This window comes from Ruditapes philippinarum, unplaced genomic scaffold (assembly GCF_026571515.1).
Source record: "Ruditapes philippinarum isolate M1 unplaced genomic scaffold, ASM2657151v2 ctg886_1_1_1_1, whole genome shotgun sequence".
In the NCBI taxonomy this organism is placed as follows: domain Eukaryota; kingdom Metazoa; phylum Mollusca; class Bivalvia; order Venerida; family Veneridae; genus Ruditapes; species Ruditapes philippinarum.
The window spans coordinates 56,649-78,666 of NW_026864768.1; the positions used below are offsets into that span (position 1 = coordinate 56,649).

At 31.0% G+C, this 22,018-nt stretch overlaps 1 protein-coding gene across 1 annotated transcript; it reads right to left on the bottom strand.

Moving 5' to 3' along the window:
* Positions 1–1,094: 1,094 nt before the first annotated feature.
* On the bottom strand, positions 1,095–21,338 carry LOC132726735 (uncharacterized). The gene is made up of 4 exons (XM_060712093.1): positions 21,244–21,338; positions 2,660–2,830; positions 1,724–1,852; positions 1,095–1,360 (listed from the first exon to the last, which is right to left on the bottom strand). The coding sequence occupies exons 1-4, from the start codon at positions 21,329–21,331 to the stop codon at positions 1,095–1,097; spliced, it is 654 nt and encodes a 217-aa protein (XP_060568076.1). The 5' UTR covers positions 21,332–21,338.
* Between the last annotated feature and the right edge of the window lie 680 nt (positions 21,339–22,018).

The window sequence follows — 22,018 nt, forward strand, 5'->3', positions numbered from 1 at the left end:
ACATATTGTAAGATCAATATTGAAACAAATGCATAGCTGATAAAAATCAATTCATACATCAATATTACAACGTCCTATTGGAGCGAATTGTCTCTCATAGATAACAGAGATTGGCAACTTCCTAGCCAGTTAAAATATTACGCGTGCCTGCTTAACTTAAAACTTGTAGCAAGTAACAACTTATTTACCAGATATCAAAATCAGTAAAATAATACATTTTCTGAAAGCTTATGCATTTGTATATGGCTGCAGGTGAAAATATGTACAGTTCCCATATAAGTAAATGATACATCAATTTTTTTTAAAGAGAACTACTTAATAATTTTTGTTACAATACTTCATATGACAAAAAGCAGGCTCAGTGGGTATGTTCTGCTATGTTTTTCTAAGTGAAAGGTTTGGAAAGTTACCAATATAAAAATAAAAGATTTACCTTTCAAATGGTATATAATATTAAAGGATCAAATGTACATTCAATAAGTTTTATTTGCTCCAAAATGCCTAATTTTTCACTTTTTGATAGGCATATTTCAATGGAGTATATATATAGGAGCTGCTTATCTCTGTTATCTATGTCTTTGTCATGATCAAGTGGAGTGTTCAGCGTTCTAATATTTACGAATTTTCTCGAATCCTTTTGAAGACAAATATCTATTAATGTTCTCTTAACTTATCAATTTTCTTTTAGATAATTGCAGCATTAAATGAGTGGCCATATCAATGGTTTAATACTTTTTTTTTAACAAATCTAAATATATTTTGTTATATGTTCTTTTCATGTCACGTTCTATTTCGGAGTCACGTATTAAGTTAATCTTTCATATTAATGTTCAACTTGATAAAATTTTGAAATATGTGAATTGCATAGAACGGTTTTCTTAGTTATTAATTTCAGTTAAATGGAATAAGATAAAATTTCAATAAAAATATCTATGGTCAGAAATATATTCGAATTCAAATTCAGAGTCCAAATTGTCGACCGATAAATCTGAGGAGCACAAACTGGTCGTTGTCAGGTGTTTATTTGTGTTTAACATGTTTGAGTGAAAAAGTCATTTACAGTTTTATCAATTTTCATCTATTATCATCATATTTTATAAACACTCTCTGTCATAGAAATCAACTTTTTCATTGTCATATAAAATGAAATCAGGCAAAGCATCTTGCACCATTTGTTTTGAAAGAGAACTTCTCCTACATCTGCCTGATTCCGTATTATATTCAAACGACACACAGTCTGTATCATCTATACATAGTGTTTGGCAATCAGTGAAAGTTTGTGGTGAAAACCCGCGGTCATTAAAGCCTGCCACACGCATTCCCTTGGTGAACGAAAAAGAGTTGGTCAATACTGTACAAACTGCAGATAGAATAAACATGATATTGTGTAATGATATTGTAATTGTAATTACTGTTGTAAATGTATCATTTACAAAAATAAACTAGTTTCTTCTTCGTATTCATTTCTGAAATGTGCGCATACAATAAAATACTTTAATAGAAACTATCTTGTTTTGAGTATCATAGAACTATTGATATCTAAGCAGTTTAGGAAACAATAATATTTTGTTTATTTATCATTGACAATACTTTCAAATGTCAATCGCATAGTAAGAACTTTAAGAAAATGATATCCAAAATCTGTCTAGGTGACTTAAAAGGCAAGATCTATACATTTCTCATAGGGTGATTACATTTTTTAAAAGAAAAAGGAGTTAAATACCTTTCATACATTCTTTGGAATCAGGGTCATATCGGTAGAATCGGTTACAAAAACAGTAACCTTGGTTACATATTGCCTCGGACTCATTACAGTCAGAGTTACTTGTACACGCTGTTCCAATTGTTGTCGCTACAATTTATATATTGAACATGTTCACGAAATATCATTGTATGTGTCAATATGTGTCAAAAATAACAAAATTCTTTCTAGCATTTGATAAGAGACATTTTTGTTACAACAAACGCAAGTATACGATGTTTTTGTCGGTTGACAGGTTGGCATTTAAAAAAATCATATCAAGGTGCCATAATATTTCTTTATTATTTATCGGACAGATAAGAACTATAACATTGCAATATTTTTACTTCGTCAATTTGTTGCATTATCATCAACATGTAAGATTTTACATAAGGAATAAACCGTTTACCAAATACGGTATAGTATTGAATGCTATCCTTGAAATATCTCTGATAATAAACGTTAAAGATATTCTTTGCTCATCCTTAAGTAAAATGTTTTGCTGAAACCTATGAAATTCTTAGTGGATATGTCTAATTTGAATAAAAGAATGAGTTAACTATGTATGGGAAACTGCTGTCTTATTATAAGCTAAGTAAATTTGGTATTTTCTTAAAAATACTGCCAGTTTTAAATGACACTATATATTCATATTGTAACCACCTTAAGTGTGTAGAGTATTAAACATAACATATCTGCTTTGTGTGAAGTCAAAACATGTTTATTTTATATTTACTAAACGACTGTGAATTTCTAACATCAATTTTGTGCATAGAATATCTTTAAAATAGAATTGAGCATTGCAATGACTTTGATGAGAAAACGAAGAACTTTGAATATTTAATGTAAATGAGTTTATATCGAATAAGTAAGATTGGTGTTCGCTTATTGTCTGCTGTATGTATATTGTAAACAAACCCATGCAAGTAGCTTCTGGTACCGACCACTCCCCATTTAGGAGACACGTTATGCTCGTGTCACCACTGAGGAACATGTTATCTGGGCACGTTAACACGTATGAACTGTTAGTCCCAGCAATGCTCGTGCCAGATTGATCATCTCCGTTAACATGTCGTGTGTGATCGCATGCTGAAGAAAGAACAAAACAAATTAAATTTGTATATGTTTCAATGTGTCATCATGAAACTTGGACAAATGCAATATGTATAGCAACAATTTTTTTTATAATAAATACAACGTCTTTACAAAATAATCAATACGAAGCAAGTTAATGATAACAATAAGTGTATAACACCCTCTAACCAAAAATATTTTAATCAAATGAAGTTTACCGAGGTAAAATTGACGTCATAAATTGACGTTATTACTGTCTTAAATACCGATATATTGGAAGACAAAATAATACAAAACTCAGGACAGTGATATATGTTTCGAAATGGTTCGTGTATGAATACCATGCACAACGGTACATGTAATCCACAGTAACTGATCCGAAATAAGAATACGTTGAGAAATGAATTTATAAATAAAAATAAAATATGGAGCATTCAAACAATTTTATCATGTGAGGTACATGTATTACTGAAAACATGTATTTATAAAATGTAATAAGTCTTTTTATTGATCCAGTACTTCAAAACAACTTGTGTATAAACATATAATTAGATTCCGTTATAAAAATATCAATATTGTATGAGTAATTATAAACGATTATGTGTGGGATTCGTTACATTTAATTTTTAAACGTTATAGTTAACCTAATTAAGTTTGCTTGTATTGACAAATAACTTACTGATATTGACGGCATTTAAGGGCCCCCCTTTACCTAAAAGGTTTTTTTTTTTCCCCCTTTGGGGGTTTTTTCCCCCCCCCCCAAAAAAAAAAAAAAAAAAAAAAATTTTTTAAATTTAAAAAAATTTTTTAAAAAAAATTTTTTTTCTTGGTTAAAAAAAAAAAAAAGGGAAAAAAGACCAAAAAAAAACTTTTGGGGGAAAAAAATTTTTTAAAAAAAAAAGGGGAAAAAATTATTTTTTTCCCCTTTTTGGGGGGAAAATTTCCCTTTTTTCCTTTTTTTGGGGGCTTTTTTTTCTTTTTTTTTAAGGAAATTTTTTTTCTTTTTTTTGGGGGTTTCCCCGGGGGTTTTTTTTTTTTAAAACCAAAAATTTTTTTTTTTTTGGGGGGGGGTTTTTTTTTTTTTTTTTTTTGTTTTTTTTTTTTTTTTCCCCTTTTTTTTTTTTTTTTGGGGGGGGGGTTTTTTTTTTTTGTTTTTTTTTTTTCCTTTTTTTGGGGGGGGAAATTTTTTTTTGGGGGGGGGGGGGGTTTTTTTTTTTTTTTTTTTGGGGTTTTTTTTTTTTGGGGTTTTTTTTTTTTTTGGGGGGTTTTTTTGGGGGGGGGTTTTTTTTTTTTTTTTTTTTTTTTTTTTTTTTTTAAAAAATTTTTTTTTTTTTTTTTTTTTTGGGCCCGGGGTTTTTAAAAAAAATTTAAAAACAAAACCCAAAAATTTTTTGGGGGGAAAAAAAAAAAAAAGGGGGGGGAAAAATTAAAAAAAAAGGAAAAACTAAAAAAAAAATTTTTCCCCCAAAAAAATTTGGGTTTTTTTTTTTTTTAAAAAAATTTTTTTTTTTCCAAAAAAATTTTTTTTTTTTTTTTTTGGGGGAAAAAAAGGTTTAAAAAATTTTTTAAAAAAACCCCTTTTTTAAAAAAAATTTTTAAAAAAAAGTTTTTTTTAAAAAAAAAAATTTAAAATTTTTTGGGGGTTTTTTTTTTTTTTTAAAAATTTTTTAAAAATTTTTTAAAAAAAAATTTTTAAGGGGGTTGGGTAAAAAAAAATTTTTTTTCTTTTAAAAAAAATTTTTTAAAGGGAAATTTTTTTAAATTTTTTTAAAAAATTTTTTTAAAAACACCCAATTAAAAACCCCCCATTTTTTTTAAAAGGAATTCTTTATTGTTAATTTTGTTACACAGAGAATTACAAAGTAAAAAGTATAATAAATTACTCACGAAACTTATTTTAATAATGTTAAACACTTTGTGTCAAATTCATATCACTGTATACCGTAATTATAGTAGAAAACGATGCTATGAGAAAGGTTTGTTGCAACATTATCAGGTTTTAAAACGCAGTGGTGCTATATTTTAAACAGTTAGAAAAGGAATTACCTGAGGCCATTCGGATATATCAGAGAAAATTGTTCCTTTTACTTCGTAGAAATCTGATGGACTAACTGTTCCACTTCCAGCTGAGTTTATTTCACAAGTTTTGGTACTTATATCAAAATTAATAGACACACAAGCTCCTATAAACATGCATTCTTTGGCACATTCGTGATGTGACAACACTTTTATGTCAAACAACTTATAACCAAGCAGTTGCTTGTTCATGTTTGCAGCCTTTATCTGAAAAGGCTGGCATGATTGTAAACAAGTTACCTCCGTGAATAAAAGAACGACACTCCATAAAAAGAGCGGTATAATCAGCGCCATATTTGTAACTATGTCATTTCTCTTTGAGCAGTCTAAAATAAAGATCGGATGACGACATAAACCGTCAAAGTATACACAGGTCGGTTAAACTAGGGTTTGAACATAGGTCTTTGTTGGTAGATTGTCGTCTCTCTAAACCGATGACGCTTCATTCGACTGGAAAATAAAGTTTTTTATATTAAAATGTTTAGGAAATAAATAGTGTTTTTGTATTTTCTGATTTCTTTTCAACAATTTAGCATAAATACACAATTTTTACATTAGAGTATTTGCAAGAGAAAAGCTGTGTATCAAAAAAAAAATGTTTATCGTGCCTTCATATACCAATGCTAAAATGTTGAATGAAAATATATGATTGGTAAATGGTTCTTTTATTTATATTTAGACAAAATCTAATAAGTCATTTTAAACTTAAAGAACACCCACTAGGTCAAAAAGGCTTAAACATTTAATTTGAAATTCTTACGCAAATCAAGTGAATCACTTAAAAAATAAATAAATTTTGCCATCCTTTAGTAAAGGCAAACATGAGTTTTTTAACATTAAAATAAAAGTTTTAAAACATTTTAGATGTATATTTTCTGCAGAATGTGGCACTGGATGTGAAATTATCGGTTATAAAAGTAGCAAAATGTAAACAAAGAAGTATTTTGACTTCCATGTTTTGCCATAATGCAGCAGATGCGAAAAATGGTCAATATGTTTGGCAAATGAGCAACGTTTTGGAATAATATAACAGGACACAAAATAAAGCTTTTGATAAATGAAAATTACAGCATTTCAGGTGCATATTTGGCCTTTAAAATATAAAATCTGCAAATGATATAAGTAATTTACTCATGATAAAAGTGATTTTTGTATCGATTTTTTTGGATGATTCTTAGCAGCAGTAACAACAACAACAACAAAGCCATTTTATTAAGTCAATGGTCACAATTACACGACAACAGACAATGCAAAGGAATTAAATTTTAAAACAGGCGGGTTAAACTAAAATAAATTCTACAACTGTTTTTTCAGTGTAAGAAATATTTTTTAAAATGAACTTACCGAAAGACAAGTCCAGCTCAACTTTAACTTGCCCGTCTAGTTATATAGTTTCACGCGTGTTAACCCACGTATTCTAATTTACTTTTCATACTGGAACATTCTTTATTCTTTTTTTCGTATTATCAATTTCAGAATAACAATTTGGCTACTAATCTTTTCGCGATAACAAAACTTGTTTGCCTGAACTTGACTCGCCCAGCTAATTTTCAACTTTCCCGGTCTAGTGGGCAATTGCATATTGTAAAGTACAATCATCTACGTATTTATTTGTAAAGTGTATTGGCGTACTGTATGAGGTAAGCAAGTACAGTTTTCTTTTAAGAAAGTTTTTTGGTGGGAAAATCCAATAAAGGAAAATTATGGTCATAAATAAAGTTTGTTTTGGGCATTTGAAAAACGAATTTTGTAGTTCCTTGGTAAAGACCGTAGACTTCAGACAATTTACTACTTAAAAGTTTGGGTTTCAATACTGTCATGCTTTATGTTAGGCAAACAAATGTTGTGGCTAAGTCAAGGTCACGTTTTAATCATTACTACTAAAAGGGGCCAACCAAATTAAATCTGCATACTTGATAACCAACCATCTAATAATGCTATAGACAAAGCTTGCTGTTCATCTATCAATTACTTAGTAGAAGCTTATTATTTTTTTCTATTTTTAACAGGCCCCAAAAAGAGACCAATCACATTAATTTTTGTATAAACTGAGTAATCTTAAAAAAAATATAAGAAAGCTACAAACTTTAGCAATAATCCATTTATCAGTTCATTAGAAGAAGATGTGTACAGATCATTTCTAATTTTAGCTCTAGCGTCCCCTAACAGGGGGTTACAACGCTTTTAGTTTTTCGATTATTTTGCATTATAAAATGATTTTTCTTGGGGGGGGGAAGGATGAAAGAATGATCAGAAAATTTGCTCGAAAGTTATTGGTCCAGACCTTCATGAACTGGTATACAAATCTCGGGACATTTTTCTGTCCCGTCATGTCAAAAAACCTCACTGAAGTCCCTATAACAATCTTTTCACTAGGAAATATTTTTTTTACCTTCATTCGTGCTTAATCCCATCTTACGCTTAGACATGCTGTACAATTAATTCCCTATAACAATCTTTTCATAAGGAAATATTTTTTTTACCTTCATTCGTGCTTAATCCCATCTTACGCTTAGACATGCTGTACAATTAATTCCCTATAACAATCTTTTCACTAGGAAATTTTTTTTTACCTTCATTCGTGCTTAATCCCATCTTCCGCTTAGACATGCTGTACAATTAATTCCCTATAACAATCTTTTCACTAGGAAATTTTTTTTTACCTTCATTCGTGCTTAATCCCATCTTCCGCTTAGACATGCTGTACAAGAAATTTAATATTTTTGAAATACTAATAAATAATCAAGAAATTGAGTTATCTTACATTCTCTTCTTTAATCCACCAATTACAAAAATACAGTTCAGGTACTATTTCGATATTCCAGTTGTGAGAGCACTATGTCAACTAAACCCTATTCATATGAAAACACTAATTTAATACTAAACAATGGTTCTCGTGATGGAATGACATGTGGATGTGTTTATAGGATATTGAAAAAAGAGACAATGAATGATATTGCGTTGCATTATTATTTTAATGGCAATGTCCTGAATAATAGTAAATCAATGGAGCTACCGACTAAAAATTTATCAATCTTTACTAAAAAGGGTTTTTTCGTGTTGACAAAAGATTCGAGTATAATACTGATATTAAGTGGGTAAGTATGTATAAATTTCAGGTGGCAAACTAAATTCAAAGACAGATTTTTCAAAAGATAAATAGCACGTATGAAGTGAAATATGAGATCAACAAATGACAATTACGATGACGTACTGGAAACCACATAGAAAGGCAACTAGAGAGGATCCGACGAACAGGAACGGGTTAAGAAACAGATGAGAGAATTAATGCATCTTTAGAAGAGGCTAAACAGGGCTTAGTAACTTATATCTTCTACCAATCAGAAATAGCAAAACCTTAACAGCCGACCAATGATGATGTTCTATTCGGGCAGACGTGATTAAACACTTAAAACAGTCTATGAAACTTGGTGTTATCAGCGGTCATTTCATTTTTAAAATGACGCACCAGTGAATTCAATTCTCATGATTGTACACTTAACTCATTTAAACTTTACTCACAATAAATAATCCACAGTGTAAATATGTTGAGATGCAGGTGTCATTGGAAACGCAGCGCATAATAACACACACATATAGACAAACCTTTCATTTTACAGTATTCAATAAAACGAGAGGATCTGTTTTCGCTCATTTCTGCTATTGTTTAACTACTTTTTATGAAACCACTCCGTTTTCTGTTGTGTTATCATCAATAAAACGAGAAAAACTAATTAATTTTTCAATGAATGTTTACAAGACACACCATGAATATCGAACCACTTTCACCGTTTTCTGTTTATGGACATTGATGATATTTTATATTGTTGAAATATGAAAACTATCATACTATTCAATAAACATACTTGTTAAGAGCTGAAATCGGTACAAATGGATTTATTAAACATAAAACTCTTAAAATAGTTATTTTAATTATTTTGTGTTTGTAATACCGATGTGATACAGTCAAACTACTTACATGTTACAATATTTCTAATACACTGCTGACCGTATCTGCTTAGTTAAGTGATTATTTAATAAACTTATCAATTAATATTAAGGTTTAATAAAGAAGAACATTGCAATTTTAAAAACATTCTTAAACTATTTAAAAAAAATGATTGTTGGCAACAATTATTTTGTAGAACACTTATTGTACTTGACATCAATATTAAATCAATAAAGACATCATGCCTTCGTAACAATAGCATATGAATAAAATGACAAGATTATAACATACTATATCGTTTTAGATTATGGTGTACAAAATATTTTAACAATATCAGCGAGGTAGGCAAATGTAGTCAATAAATCAAAATCGTCAAAATGTTTCGTATTCAATTGTAATTTGGTAATTATTTCATTAACCTTAAGCTTATTCAACAACCAAATTGCTCAATAAAAATAAACAACATGAATAATATTTTCATCGCGTCCGTGCTTAAATAAATGCCTTGTTCCCTGTTCTGTTTCTGTTTGGTATGCTGTCGGACTCCTTGCCGGTTTTCCTGTGTCCCTATGTCGTGTGGAGGTTAAGTTCATTAAATGCCGCCCTTCCTTGTTAATTTTGTTTTTCAAAAATTATGTATAAAGTAAAGAATTTACACAACTGTTTTAAAATGTGCATGATGCCATGTTCAGTCAAACAGCTGAGGCAGTTTCTTACGACTGTGAATGTGAAAAATTGTATTTATTCTCATAAGAATTTTGCTAGTTCTATTAAGATTCTAATTAACAGCTAATCACAGTTATAGGTATTTTGTTAAGGAAAACAAAACATTTTAATGCGTTAATGGCTTGCCATTTTTGCTGCCTTTTATCTTGTATAATATGTACCATATTTGTCTTTTAATATAATGTAAAATACCAAACTATACTTTAGACTGTCGTTTGAGACGGACTTCTGTTTAAGCCGATGCTTGTGGGCGTGGACGATACTCCTGTCAATAAACAGGCTCAGTGAAACAGAACCTGGAACATTTCCAATTTTGTATTTTTAGGTCTTCTTTAATTTTGATTTTTGACCATTCAATATAACCAGCCTAATCTATAGTGTAAAGAGATTCAGTTCTAAGAAACTAAATGTTTGAATCTCAGATTTCTTTTTTGGGGGGCGGGGTTAATGTGTGCTTGTAATAAAATTCATCTCTTTGATAGACGTTTTATTTGGCATTCTAAGTTTTCTTAAGATTTAGCAATATACACCATGCTATTAAGTTCTGACCATCCATTTAAGAGAAAAGAGGATCGCTAATGGTCCTAAGTATTCATTGCCATTTTACGTGTTAAACGGAATTATGTCGCATTCACTCTTTACTCGTATCATAAAACCTTTTCTTTTCTGAATCGATAATTCAGTAAAAAGAAAATAGGTTGGTCTATAATAATAATTATAATTTTATTCGGTAAAAGTGTACATGACATGGCAATGACATAATGATGCATAATAATACAATACATATAACAATAATCAAAATATTAAAGAGACTAGAAATATCACATGACATAAGTATACGACAAAATATAAATATATGAGCCATGTAGTGCCCACCAATACCAGGGATAACACAAAAAAGAGGAAAGGATTCCTCTTATTTCCATTGTGGTCCCTGACATTGGAGGCATGACACAGAAAGTCATGTTAATTTGTATGAAATTGAAATAAATTCTTTTACTAATAAGGCATAAATTGCAATAATTAAAGTCTGAAGTAAAGGTAAACATTTTAATCTTGAGTTTGATAAGCGGACGAATCAAAACCATAATAACTCGCTAAGCCTATAAAATCGTTTTAAACAGAAACTAAAAATATCTTTAATAAGATTGGTTGATGAACTAAAATACAACGGATGACAGACTCAGTTGAATACCAATCTAATATTGTCGTGATCCACTCATTAATACGTTTTGTATATGTATGGTAGTACTCATAAGAACTTAAATACAAAAAAAATGGTAATGTTAGTTTGAATTTTGTTGAACCATATTTGTCTTTGAAAATCGTCTCTGTGTAATTATTCTATTAATCAGAAAGTTTACCAAATCATTTAAATAAATAGTGTGTTTTATTTAAGCATATTTCATTGCTTTTTGTACACGTGGATTACAGTTTATTATCATCATATCATTATCACTTATGTTGCAAAGGTTTTGAACAAAAGAGTTCTTGCAACATCAGCAACGGTTATTTCTTCGATTTCTTTTAGTCATGCTATAACTTTCTCACTTATAGTGATATCTTTGACATATACTCCAGTTTACAGAGTATGTTGTCAACAGGAAACAGTAAACTCGTGCTGTTGTTTGAACTTCCTCTGTATCCATATAGTAAATTTTGGTCTACAGTGCATTCTTTTTTTTTATCCTGAAAGGGAATGTTTCCTCCTATTTGCGAGACGTGTCCTCTCCAATTGTGGTTCGGAGCCTTCTGTGTGCCCTGCAATTATTGCTGGGTTGAATCGGGTGCTGCGTTCTGTGATTGCCTTGTGAATTTTTGTTCTCATTTTTTTTTGTTATGTTTGACATATTTTTGACAATTTTTTACAAAATGGTGCAAACGTTCATCCTTCCCCAATCATTTACAGTCTACGTATCGATAAAGGACAGGAATGACAATTCTGTACAAGGAAAAAATAGAGATCTTCAAATGTTGGTTCCTGTTTTGCTGGTTGTATGTAGTGTACTTTCAGGAATCGTTTATTTAGACAAAATAACCACAGGTATCAAGTGTGTTACCTTATTTTGTCTGCAAATAACGTATATGAAGCAATCTGTAGAGTGGTAAATGCATTAACTATTTAACGAGCTTTTTAAAACATTTTCAAATAACGGTGAAGAATCGTTATGTGCTCAGCTGCTAATTTGATTAGTAAGAGAAAAAACAAATTTCCTCATGGAATATTGTTGTGGGTTTTTTATTTAGTTTTTCTCTCATTTGCAATGGTAAAAAAACCCTCAGTTGATTTTACTGAGCACGAATATAATATTTTCACATGTTTTATGAGGCGATTCGGGTGTTAAATGAGCTAATGGTTAAATAATTAAATACCTTTGATAACAATCAGAAAGAATTATCTTTATTGTTTATTTCTTGATTTATTGACATTGTTCACAAACATGAAAAAATTGTTTGATTCAAATAGAGCTTACAAACAAAAATTAAGATAATGAAAACTATTTACGAGGATTGATCAAAACTCCCACCTTATGGTCTTTCTTTTGAATATAATTGCTCTCTACATCAATGCATTTTTCCCACATCTGCTCCAACCTGTTTAACCCTTCAAAATAGAATTCTCTATTTTGGTCCTCAAAGAACTAACTCATTGACCGCCTCCATGACACATTCATTGCATCCAAACGGTTTGCCTCTCCTTTTACGCGCGCTTTATTGACGCAGACGTCTCAATTCGTCTGCATAGTACGTACCCTTTATGGTATGACCTTACACAAGATAGTATTGATAGTATTAATACACATGATTATCTCCGCACTTTTCCAAAAAATTGAAGCCATCATCTTCCCTGCTGATGGCACCCTTTTGAATTTCCTCGGAGGGGACGAGCCAGGGTGCTTCCACTGCATGTTCTGCTTTTTTGATTCTGGATCGAAGTGATGGACCCATGTTTTATCCCGATTTACGATCCGGTAGAAACTTTCAGGTTCATCTTCGTAGCGAGGCGAGAAATCTTGAAATGTCAAGCCTGGTCCGTTTCTGGTCGTCAGTCAACTGTATGGGTACCCATCTAGCGGAAACCTTTGACATGCCATAGACATCAGTCAGAATTGCCTGAACAGAACCAAAGCTTATACCCACTTCCCTATCAATGCTTTGCAGGTCTAGCTTTCTGTCGCACATGACCAGATCGTGCACAGCTTCGGCAGTTTTCTCACGGTGCTATAGGAAGGGGACTCCTTCCCAAGTGTATCCATGAACTCTTCATAGATTTCCTTGGGGACATCCCTTTCTTACAGATGTATTTAATGACGGCTCTGATTTTAATTTTCACCATTTGGTATCACACCACTCTATTGATTAATGTGTGTTTTTGTTACTTAATCTGTGTAAAACCGCGTGTAACTCTTCAATATGATATCAGTATCGACGTATCGTCTGTAAATGTCAGTGTAGTGGCTAGAAGTGTATCGGGCCGAGCACATTTTGATCATACCTCGTATACATGCTTTGGTGATTAAGTAATAGAAAGAGCATCGAAACACGAGGCTATCTGATTTGTACGAGGGGGGCGTGTACGTAGACCCCGAGTATAAATCAGATTGCCGAGTGTTTTGATATTCTTTTTCATCTGTATCATAGGCAAAATTATATACACGTTCCCTTTTGTAACAATATGAAACCCAAAAAAAGGTAATAAATGAACCAGCTTCTGAATGTGGCATTTCTATCGTTATTCCTTTCTCTGTCGTCAAAAAAAGTAAACCCCAGAAAAAATTAGCCATTCAATAGGCATGCTCTGGAGTGCGGGTAACTAATACCTGTATTCCAGTTATTGCACTGTGCATGTATGTGTTTACGATATAACTCTGACACATTTTCAACAGAAAAGTCCCCCGAACTATGATACAATAATTATTAAGTGTGTATATTCCAAATTAAGTTTTTCTTTACCTCAGTATGATAATACCTTTTTTATTTAAAGACAGATAGTTATTTAACAGTCTCAGATTTCCTTTTAAACAAACAATATTGATGAAATATTTTACTTGATTGTCAATGAATTGTCACAGTACTCCAATTACTATGAATTATAGATTTAGAAAAAGTACGTTAGTATATATCCATTTGAAATTTGTGAAATACATAAGATAATGATATGTTTTGGAAATAGATATACATGTATATAACAAAGTCAAGTGGTGGTATATTTTATAAATTCCGCTGTTGAACATTCATGTAGTTTTTATATAACATGCAATTTTTCTTTACGATTCATTTTGCTTGATAACTTCTATAGTGCTTTATTGTAACTTTTTTAATGCAAACATTATTACCCCTTTAAGAAAAATATACACATATGTTCAACAATTTACTTTCAAGTCAAGTCAAGTCAAAAAGATTTATTTCTCTCATTCCATGTACAAGTATGACATAATGAGGTGACACACATGAATAAATATATATACATATATATATGTGATTCGATTGTAACAAAAAGTTGTCACTGGATTGACCTAGAAAATTTACAGTGAAAACATTGTTAAATTGGTAGGTTTGGAGAGAAAAGAAAAAGAAAAACAGAAAAGGAGAAATGGGGAAAAAATAATACATGTGTAGTATAAGATTGACGATTACTTATCAATAGTCATAATAACAATCAACATTTTTAACAAATTCATATCACAATATCATGGTGCAAAAAAGTATCAAACAGAATGAATATACTACATGTATTTCAGTATACATGCGAATCATTTTCAAGGTATAAATGGAGAAGTCTAATGTTTAACAATAACAAAAAGATGGGGTATAGAAATTTCATGGTTACTTAAATAATCTCAATTTTATGAAGTGCGAATGACAGATGAGGGGAGATAACAAAAATAGCTTTACATAGTAGATTTACTTCCCTTTAGTTAAAGTTACCTAATATTCAAGTGCGTTTTTTTATGCAAAGTGGTTTAAATATAATTTATAATGTATTTTAGAAGTTTTCAGATCGGCGGAAACTGGTGGTCTCCGCCTACTCTATCTTGAACCTGAATTCAACCAGAGCAGGACCTAGGGCATGTAAGGTCCTATAAGATCTTCCTGCGATGACACGCGCCCCAGGCTGTGCCAGGTGCACTCCTGACCCTCGACTTCCCAGTGGCGGTCAGGAGTCCGGAGTACTAACCGACTTCACGATGGGCCCTATATAAAGGTGTCGGAGGTCACAGTTTTCACGATCTTATTTAATTCAATTAGCGAATGGTGGTATCGTAGGCCAGAAGAAGAAAACTATTTCTTTTGTATACTGTGGATAGAAATGACATATTTTGTATAGTGAATAATGGCTTTAGATTTAAAGATACGGAGGTGTAGTTGATTAGTACTTTTAGACCTAACTAGCGTCATCTGACCTTTCCTTTAGAAAAATAAAAAATTGTGGTCTAGTTAAAATGCGGAATACTATAAATATGTGTCACTAGGTCTCCCAAAACTTTATAGCTACACTTCTGATATTTGGAAAAGAAAGTTCTATTTTAATAATTACATATTGGTCAATAATTTAAATTCTACTTAGTATACACTTAACAAATTTACCTAACTTTAGACATTCTTGTTTATTATTAGTGTTCATTAATTCAGATGTTTTGATTATACTTAGTCTTCTATAAAAATAAGATTTTAAGAAGCGCATGCGCTCATTTTCAAAGATTTTGCATTAGAATAAGAAATGAAATTCGTCGCCTATTTTATTACATGACGTGCATAGTCTATCATTTAATTAAATTTCTTTCAATCTATCAACAAAACAATTTCTCTATTAATCAACCGAAGAGAAGAAGTGTAAAAGTTAAGGCTTTAAAATGTATTCTTATTTGTCACATTCAATCAATCAATTCTCTGAAACTCCTTTTTAAAACCAAAGAATATTTAACAAAACATCAATACCAAGCAATTCTTACAATAATTAAACATCTTTAAATGTTATTATAATATGACATCTACTGTCAATATGGTAATTAAACGAACTTCATAAATCAAACAATGAATGAAAGCATACACAGCGTGACGGGAGAATTTCATTATTTCACCTTAGGAGAATTTCATTATTTCACCTTAGAAACATTAGTCAATCTAAGATCAATATTGCTGTAGTTACTCCAATATTACAGCTGTCTATTGAAGCAAATAGTCTTTCATGATCAAGTGGTATTATGTTCAGCAATATATTTTTTTACGAATTTGCTCGAATCCTTGAAGATAAATATTTATCAATTATTATAATTCTCTTAACTAATCAATTTTCTTTTAAAAGATATTTGCAGCATTGAATGGATGGATAGATAGTTGTAAAATTTCATTTTCTTTTACAAAAAATAAATAGATTTGTAATATGTTTTGTACATGTTACGTTCTATTTCGTATTTGATTAAATTATGACAAAATGGGAGTTTCATAAAAGGGGTATATCAATAATCTCAGTTGAATAAAATAAGATAAAATTTCATTAAAATAATTTTGGTCAGAACTTTATCTACAATCCACATATTTAACTTTAGAAACTGACAATGGACATGTACAGTATTTATATACTAAATATGTCATGTCATTTTTTGCAAGAATGATAAATAAATGTGTGCATCAATTCTCATTAGATAAATAAATAAAAATGTCTATATGTATAAAAGAATAAAACACTATAGAAATAACATTAAATGGGGTTATTAAATGATAAACCGGTTGTTTATTGAGTAAAATAATGTAGTGAAATATAATATACCGTATGTTTTATAAAGTACTGATAAAGAAATAAAAAGGCAGACAAGTAGACTTTGTTTTGTTCTTGCTACTGTCTTACCTAAACCCAAAGCAAGCATAACAATACTATATCATATATTTTGTTTTAGTTAATTCAGCAACAATGAATGCTACTAAATATACAAGTAAGTAAAAAATAAAGAAATGTGTTACTGAGAAGTTTCAAGGAAAGTATTAATACTTTGATGATATTAAAATTGTAATGTACTATATACTAAAGTAAGAGCACAGGTTGTAGTCAAATACAATCAAATACAATATATAATTTGTTTACCATGTCCATCTAAAAAAATCATTTTCAATTTTACTACATAATTAGAACAATCATCATCATATTTCATAAACAATCTCTGTCATACAAAATCAATTTGTCCATTGTCGAATACAATGAAATCAGGCAAAGCATCTTGCACCATTTGTTTTGAAACAGAACTTCTCTTGCATCTTCCTGGATCCGTTCATATTCAAACGACGCACAGTCTGTATCTTCTATACATAGTGTTTGGCATTCAGTGAAAGTTTGTGGTGAACTACCGCGGTCATTGAAGCCTGCCACACGCATTCCCTCAGTGAACGAGAAAGAGTTGGTCAGTGTTTACTTAAACCTATAAGAATAAAATATTTTATATATGTACTGTGTAACGTGTCTAAGACCATTGTAAATCGATGTCGTCTTCTGTTTAAACCGTCAACTAAGATTTGGTTTACTCTATTTGGTTTATATAATATACATATAAAATCGGTCTTTCTGTTAAAAAATGCCTAAATATTTCTCAAAGGGTGGCTACATTTTTTTTTCAAAAAAAAAGAGTTAAATACCTTTCATACAGTCTTTGGAATCTTGGTCATATCGGAAGAATCGGTTACAAAAACAGTAACCTTCGTTACATATTGCCTCGGTCTCATTGCAGTCAGAGTTACTTGTACACATTGTTCCAATTGTTGTCGCTACAATTAATATATTGTACATGTATACGAACTTGTCAAAGGTATCCAAAATTTACAAAATTCTTTCATCCATATGTTAAAAGACACATTTGCAAATGCAAAAATACCATGTATTTGTCGGTTGACTTTGGAAATATATTGAAATAAAATCATATCAAGGTGTCAAAACAGTTCTTAAAGGGAAAGACAAGGTTAGAATAAAAACTTGATTTCAGAAAAAGAATACTATAAATAATAAGTCTGCAAATTTTCTGCCGCCAAATAATAATATTAAACGAATGATAACAAAATTTAAATCGCTAAATCACCGATTTCTACAAATCAGTAAGCGCGGCCATGTTTGTGTATTGGCCGTATAAAAACAGGTGCGCGTGATGTCATTTCCCCACATCTTTAGATTCATGATAAATCTAGTTGAATCGTAAGGAAATATTAATGACCAGACAATTTAATTTTCACAGGAGGCGTAGAGGAGATTTTTTATGGTTCAAAATACGTAACAATATCAAAAAAAAATAGATAAAAAATAAAGAAACGTACGGCTAGCCAAAAGTTCTAGCCGTACGTGAGTCACGAACGACTAGCCAGGACGCACTGTATGTACGTATTGTCTAGCCGTACGGCACTTTTCAAAATTATATGGAAGTCGAACGTTATAAAATTGTTGATTTTCATGCTTATCATTTGTTGTTTTATTTTTATGAATTATTAAATCATTTTTGTTAATTTTAAGCACATGGATCAAATAAAAAATGATCGGAGTGGAATAAATAAATAGAAAGAACATTGAATGAAAAAAAAAAAAACGGTGAAATGCAAAAATAATTATATAATTTTCAAAACAGTAGATAAATATCGAACATAAAAGCACAGTCAATCAATTAATTAGCCTTAATTAAAACCTATCCAGGGACTGACAATAGAATTTTAGAATGCCTTTCACGGAACATGCAAATTTTCCTTGATGGACAAACGTCTATACAGTACCGTCGGTAATTGTCGCAATTATCAAGAGCCTAACAACAATCATTTTCAGTGTTTGTTGTTTTTTTTTTTTTTCATATAAAAGGTGTCGAAAATTAAACTTAATGAAACAAAAAAGGATTATTATCAAGATTTTGTAAACTATTTCAATTGGTGTAAATGCAAGCAAAGGCTATTTTTTTTTTCTCGACATCATGCGATGACAAAGATCGATATATATATATAGCGATCAAGGCGATTAATCTCTAAAAAGTTAACATCCAAAGACAATTAATGCTGTTTCTTGGTTAAAATCCTCGCTTAAAGTCATAAAATAACATATGCATTTTCGACTTCCATAAAATTTTGAAAAATGCCGTACGGCTAGCCAATACAGCGTGTCCTTGCTAGTCGTACGTGACTCACGTACGGCTAAAACTTTTGGCTAGCCGTACGGGCCCGTACGCTAGCCACTTCCATTATAAAAACCCTACTAAAACGAACGTGTTCTTAATAGTACATATAGTTAAATTTTTGCAGTTTGATTCTGACTTTCAAATTTAAAGGTGTGAACATATGTTATAATTGATGTACACATTTCAAAAATATAAGCAAAAGTAAATTGTTAACATGTCTGTCAACGTATGATGCTGCGCATCGTAATCGTAGCCTAATATTAACTGCAGGCAAATCATTTTTATTGGCTGCTCAAAAGTCTAATTTGCATAATTTATTCACACAATTGCTGGTTCTTACTACTTATGTCTAATACTGCGCATTGTCCATTTTAATTGTTCCTAATTTGCACCAAATGCTCCTGTCACACTGTGTACTGACGATTTTTATTGCTCCTTGTATGCCTCTGTGCCGACAGACCTTTTGATCATGCACAATGTTGCCCTGATTGGTTAATCACCCTTGTCAAATATTCTAATGACGAAATAGACATCTATTTTTTTTACGCTTCATCAGTGAACTGAATGACCTTAGGGGGAATTAGGTTCCACACCTGTCAAATTATACTGTAGTAAATTACAGCACGTCATAAAATAGCAACACATTTTTTTTCAGTTACCAATAATCATTTTAAATATTAAGTAGATCGACTTATGATTTTTTTGTTTTATTGGATTAAATTTACGGTAGTAGAAATGCGTATATGTCGGGGAAAGGAATTTGGTAAGTAGATATTTATTGGATTTAGTTGATATTTTACCTGAAAAAAAGATACATGGCCGGCGATGTATACCTATTTGGACAGCTTGTCTAGCGAAAATTAAGTACAAAATAAAAGGATATATCGTATATTTGAAGAAGTTTCTCATAGTACCCAAATTAAATTTATGGTTTATCTTTGAAAATTAAGCAGTCATTGCTTAAATCATGTGGTGGGATCATCAGCAAGCTTGAATATTGGAGAAATAATAATTAATGTCGCGGCGTCTTCAATTAATTAATTAAAGCAATTCAGTTCCATATGATGTTTTCATAAATAATATATAATGTACGCAAAATTAATAAGTTCTTCACCAAGATATATTTCAGTTGTACCAGCGTGTACACCTATACCGGAAGTGGGTATAACACGTCACAATCTCGGTCTCGTCTGTCTCGCGAGAATGACAGAACGCCAAAATGGCGGCGCCCATGAACTTATTTCTCAAGTAAAAAATAGTGTCTTAAAACACGAATTTCTCTCTTATAGGGTTGATGTCAATAGTAAAACTGTCATGGTTCCTCTTTTTAAATGATGAATATTTATATTAGACAGACATCAATCCATCCATTCCTATTCCTTTAATAATTTATAGGGCAGATTAGAATTATGATAAACAGTGTAATATTTTTACTTGTCGTGACTACAATTGTATGAACAAATATAACGATAATTTGTTACATATACAACATGTTAGATTGTAGAGAATTAACCGTTTACCACAGTGGAGTATATTTTGGAAAACATTGAATGATGACCTTCAAATATTTCTTATAATAAACGTTAAAATAAAATTTAAGCTTTTCAATGACTTTGATGAGGGAATGAAGAAGTTTGACAATTTTATGAAATTGAGTAAATATCGAGTTAATAATATTGGTGTTCGCTTATTTTACTGTTGTCTGATCATTTAATGTCACTTTACTTGACAAAATGGACAAACCTTTACAAGAAGCTTCTGGTACCGACCACTCCCCATTTAGGAGGCACGTTATGCTCGTGTCACCACTGTGGAACATGTTCTCTGGGCACGTTAACACGTATAAATTGTTAGTTCCGGCAATGCTCGTGCCAGATTGATCATCTCCGCTTGCATACCGTGTGTGTTCACATGCTAAAGAAAGAACAAACAAATTAAATTTGCATATGTTTGAATGTTTTATAATGAAACATGTAGAAAATTTCAATATATAGAAACATTTTTTTATAGAATAAAATAACGTCCTTACAAATAATCCGAAAAACATTATTGGTAAAAAACATGTGAATAACACACTCTAGCTATAAATAGTTTTCAATTTGATTAAAGTTGACATTACTCTCTTCAATGCTTTTTAATGGAAGACAAAGGAGTATATAACTTTCGTTAGGGATTAATGTTTCGAAGTGTTTCGTGAACGAAACCATGAACAACGGCACATGTAATCCGGAGTAACTGATCCGAAATTCTAATACGGCGAGAAAATTAATATGAAACGTTAATAATATTGGGCATTCAAACATTTTTTTATCAAAGAGAAGTAAACGTATTACTAAATGCATGTATGTATAATAATGGTGTAAGTATTATTGATCAAAAACTTGTGTAATAAACAATTAATAATAAATAATTTCATTCATAAAAATCTATTATGTATGAGTAATTTTAAGACGATGTGTGGGATAATTTACTTTATATCTCAAATCAGTAATCAGTAATCTAAATCTAAGTATATTTGCTTGTATTGACAAATAACTTACTGATATTGACGCATTTATACGCGCCATTACCGAGAGGTGAGCATCGCTGTCTTTTGTCACACTGGTGGTGTTTACATTCGCTCACCATAGACTGAAGCAAAGATTAAGAAAAACGCATTAAACGTATCAAATTAGAAAAATTAAATCTGTATTAGTAACACGTAAATATGTTTTTGTTCTTGAAAAAGGCACTTGTCTTTAAAAATAGTATGACATGACCAAGAAAAACAATGAAACCTATTATGCTAGACAAGATTGCTTTTAAAATATGGTAAACAAGATCAACAAAGAAAGGTGGCGTTCAATGAACGTAACACCCACACGACCCAGCAACAAAAACCAGTGGCAAAGAGCCCAAAAGGACCCCAAACAAAAACAGGACAGAGCGCAAGGCAGAGCACGGACAGGCTAATCACTAAAATGATACACACAAAGAAACAAGAAATGATTGATCAATAGGCCCAAAAGGGCACAGGGGAAGGGGCACAGGGGAAGAAGACCCGGGGGCTGGTGTAGGAACCAATTATTAAAGAATGGATCATGGGTTAAATATTTCATTGACAAATGCATAGTGTACAATGCTTAGACAGTATAGTTTAAAAACTGATTTGCGGACGTAAAAACAGAAATCAAATAAAAGAAATGAGAAAGGCAAACACATCATATTCATTTGATAATCTTTTATATATGGTTAATAGTCTGTTTTTGTTGTTGGTTTTATTATCTTATGTGCTTTGGTTGTTGTATTGCCTTTTATTCTTAATTCTATATTGTA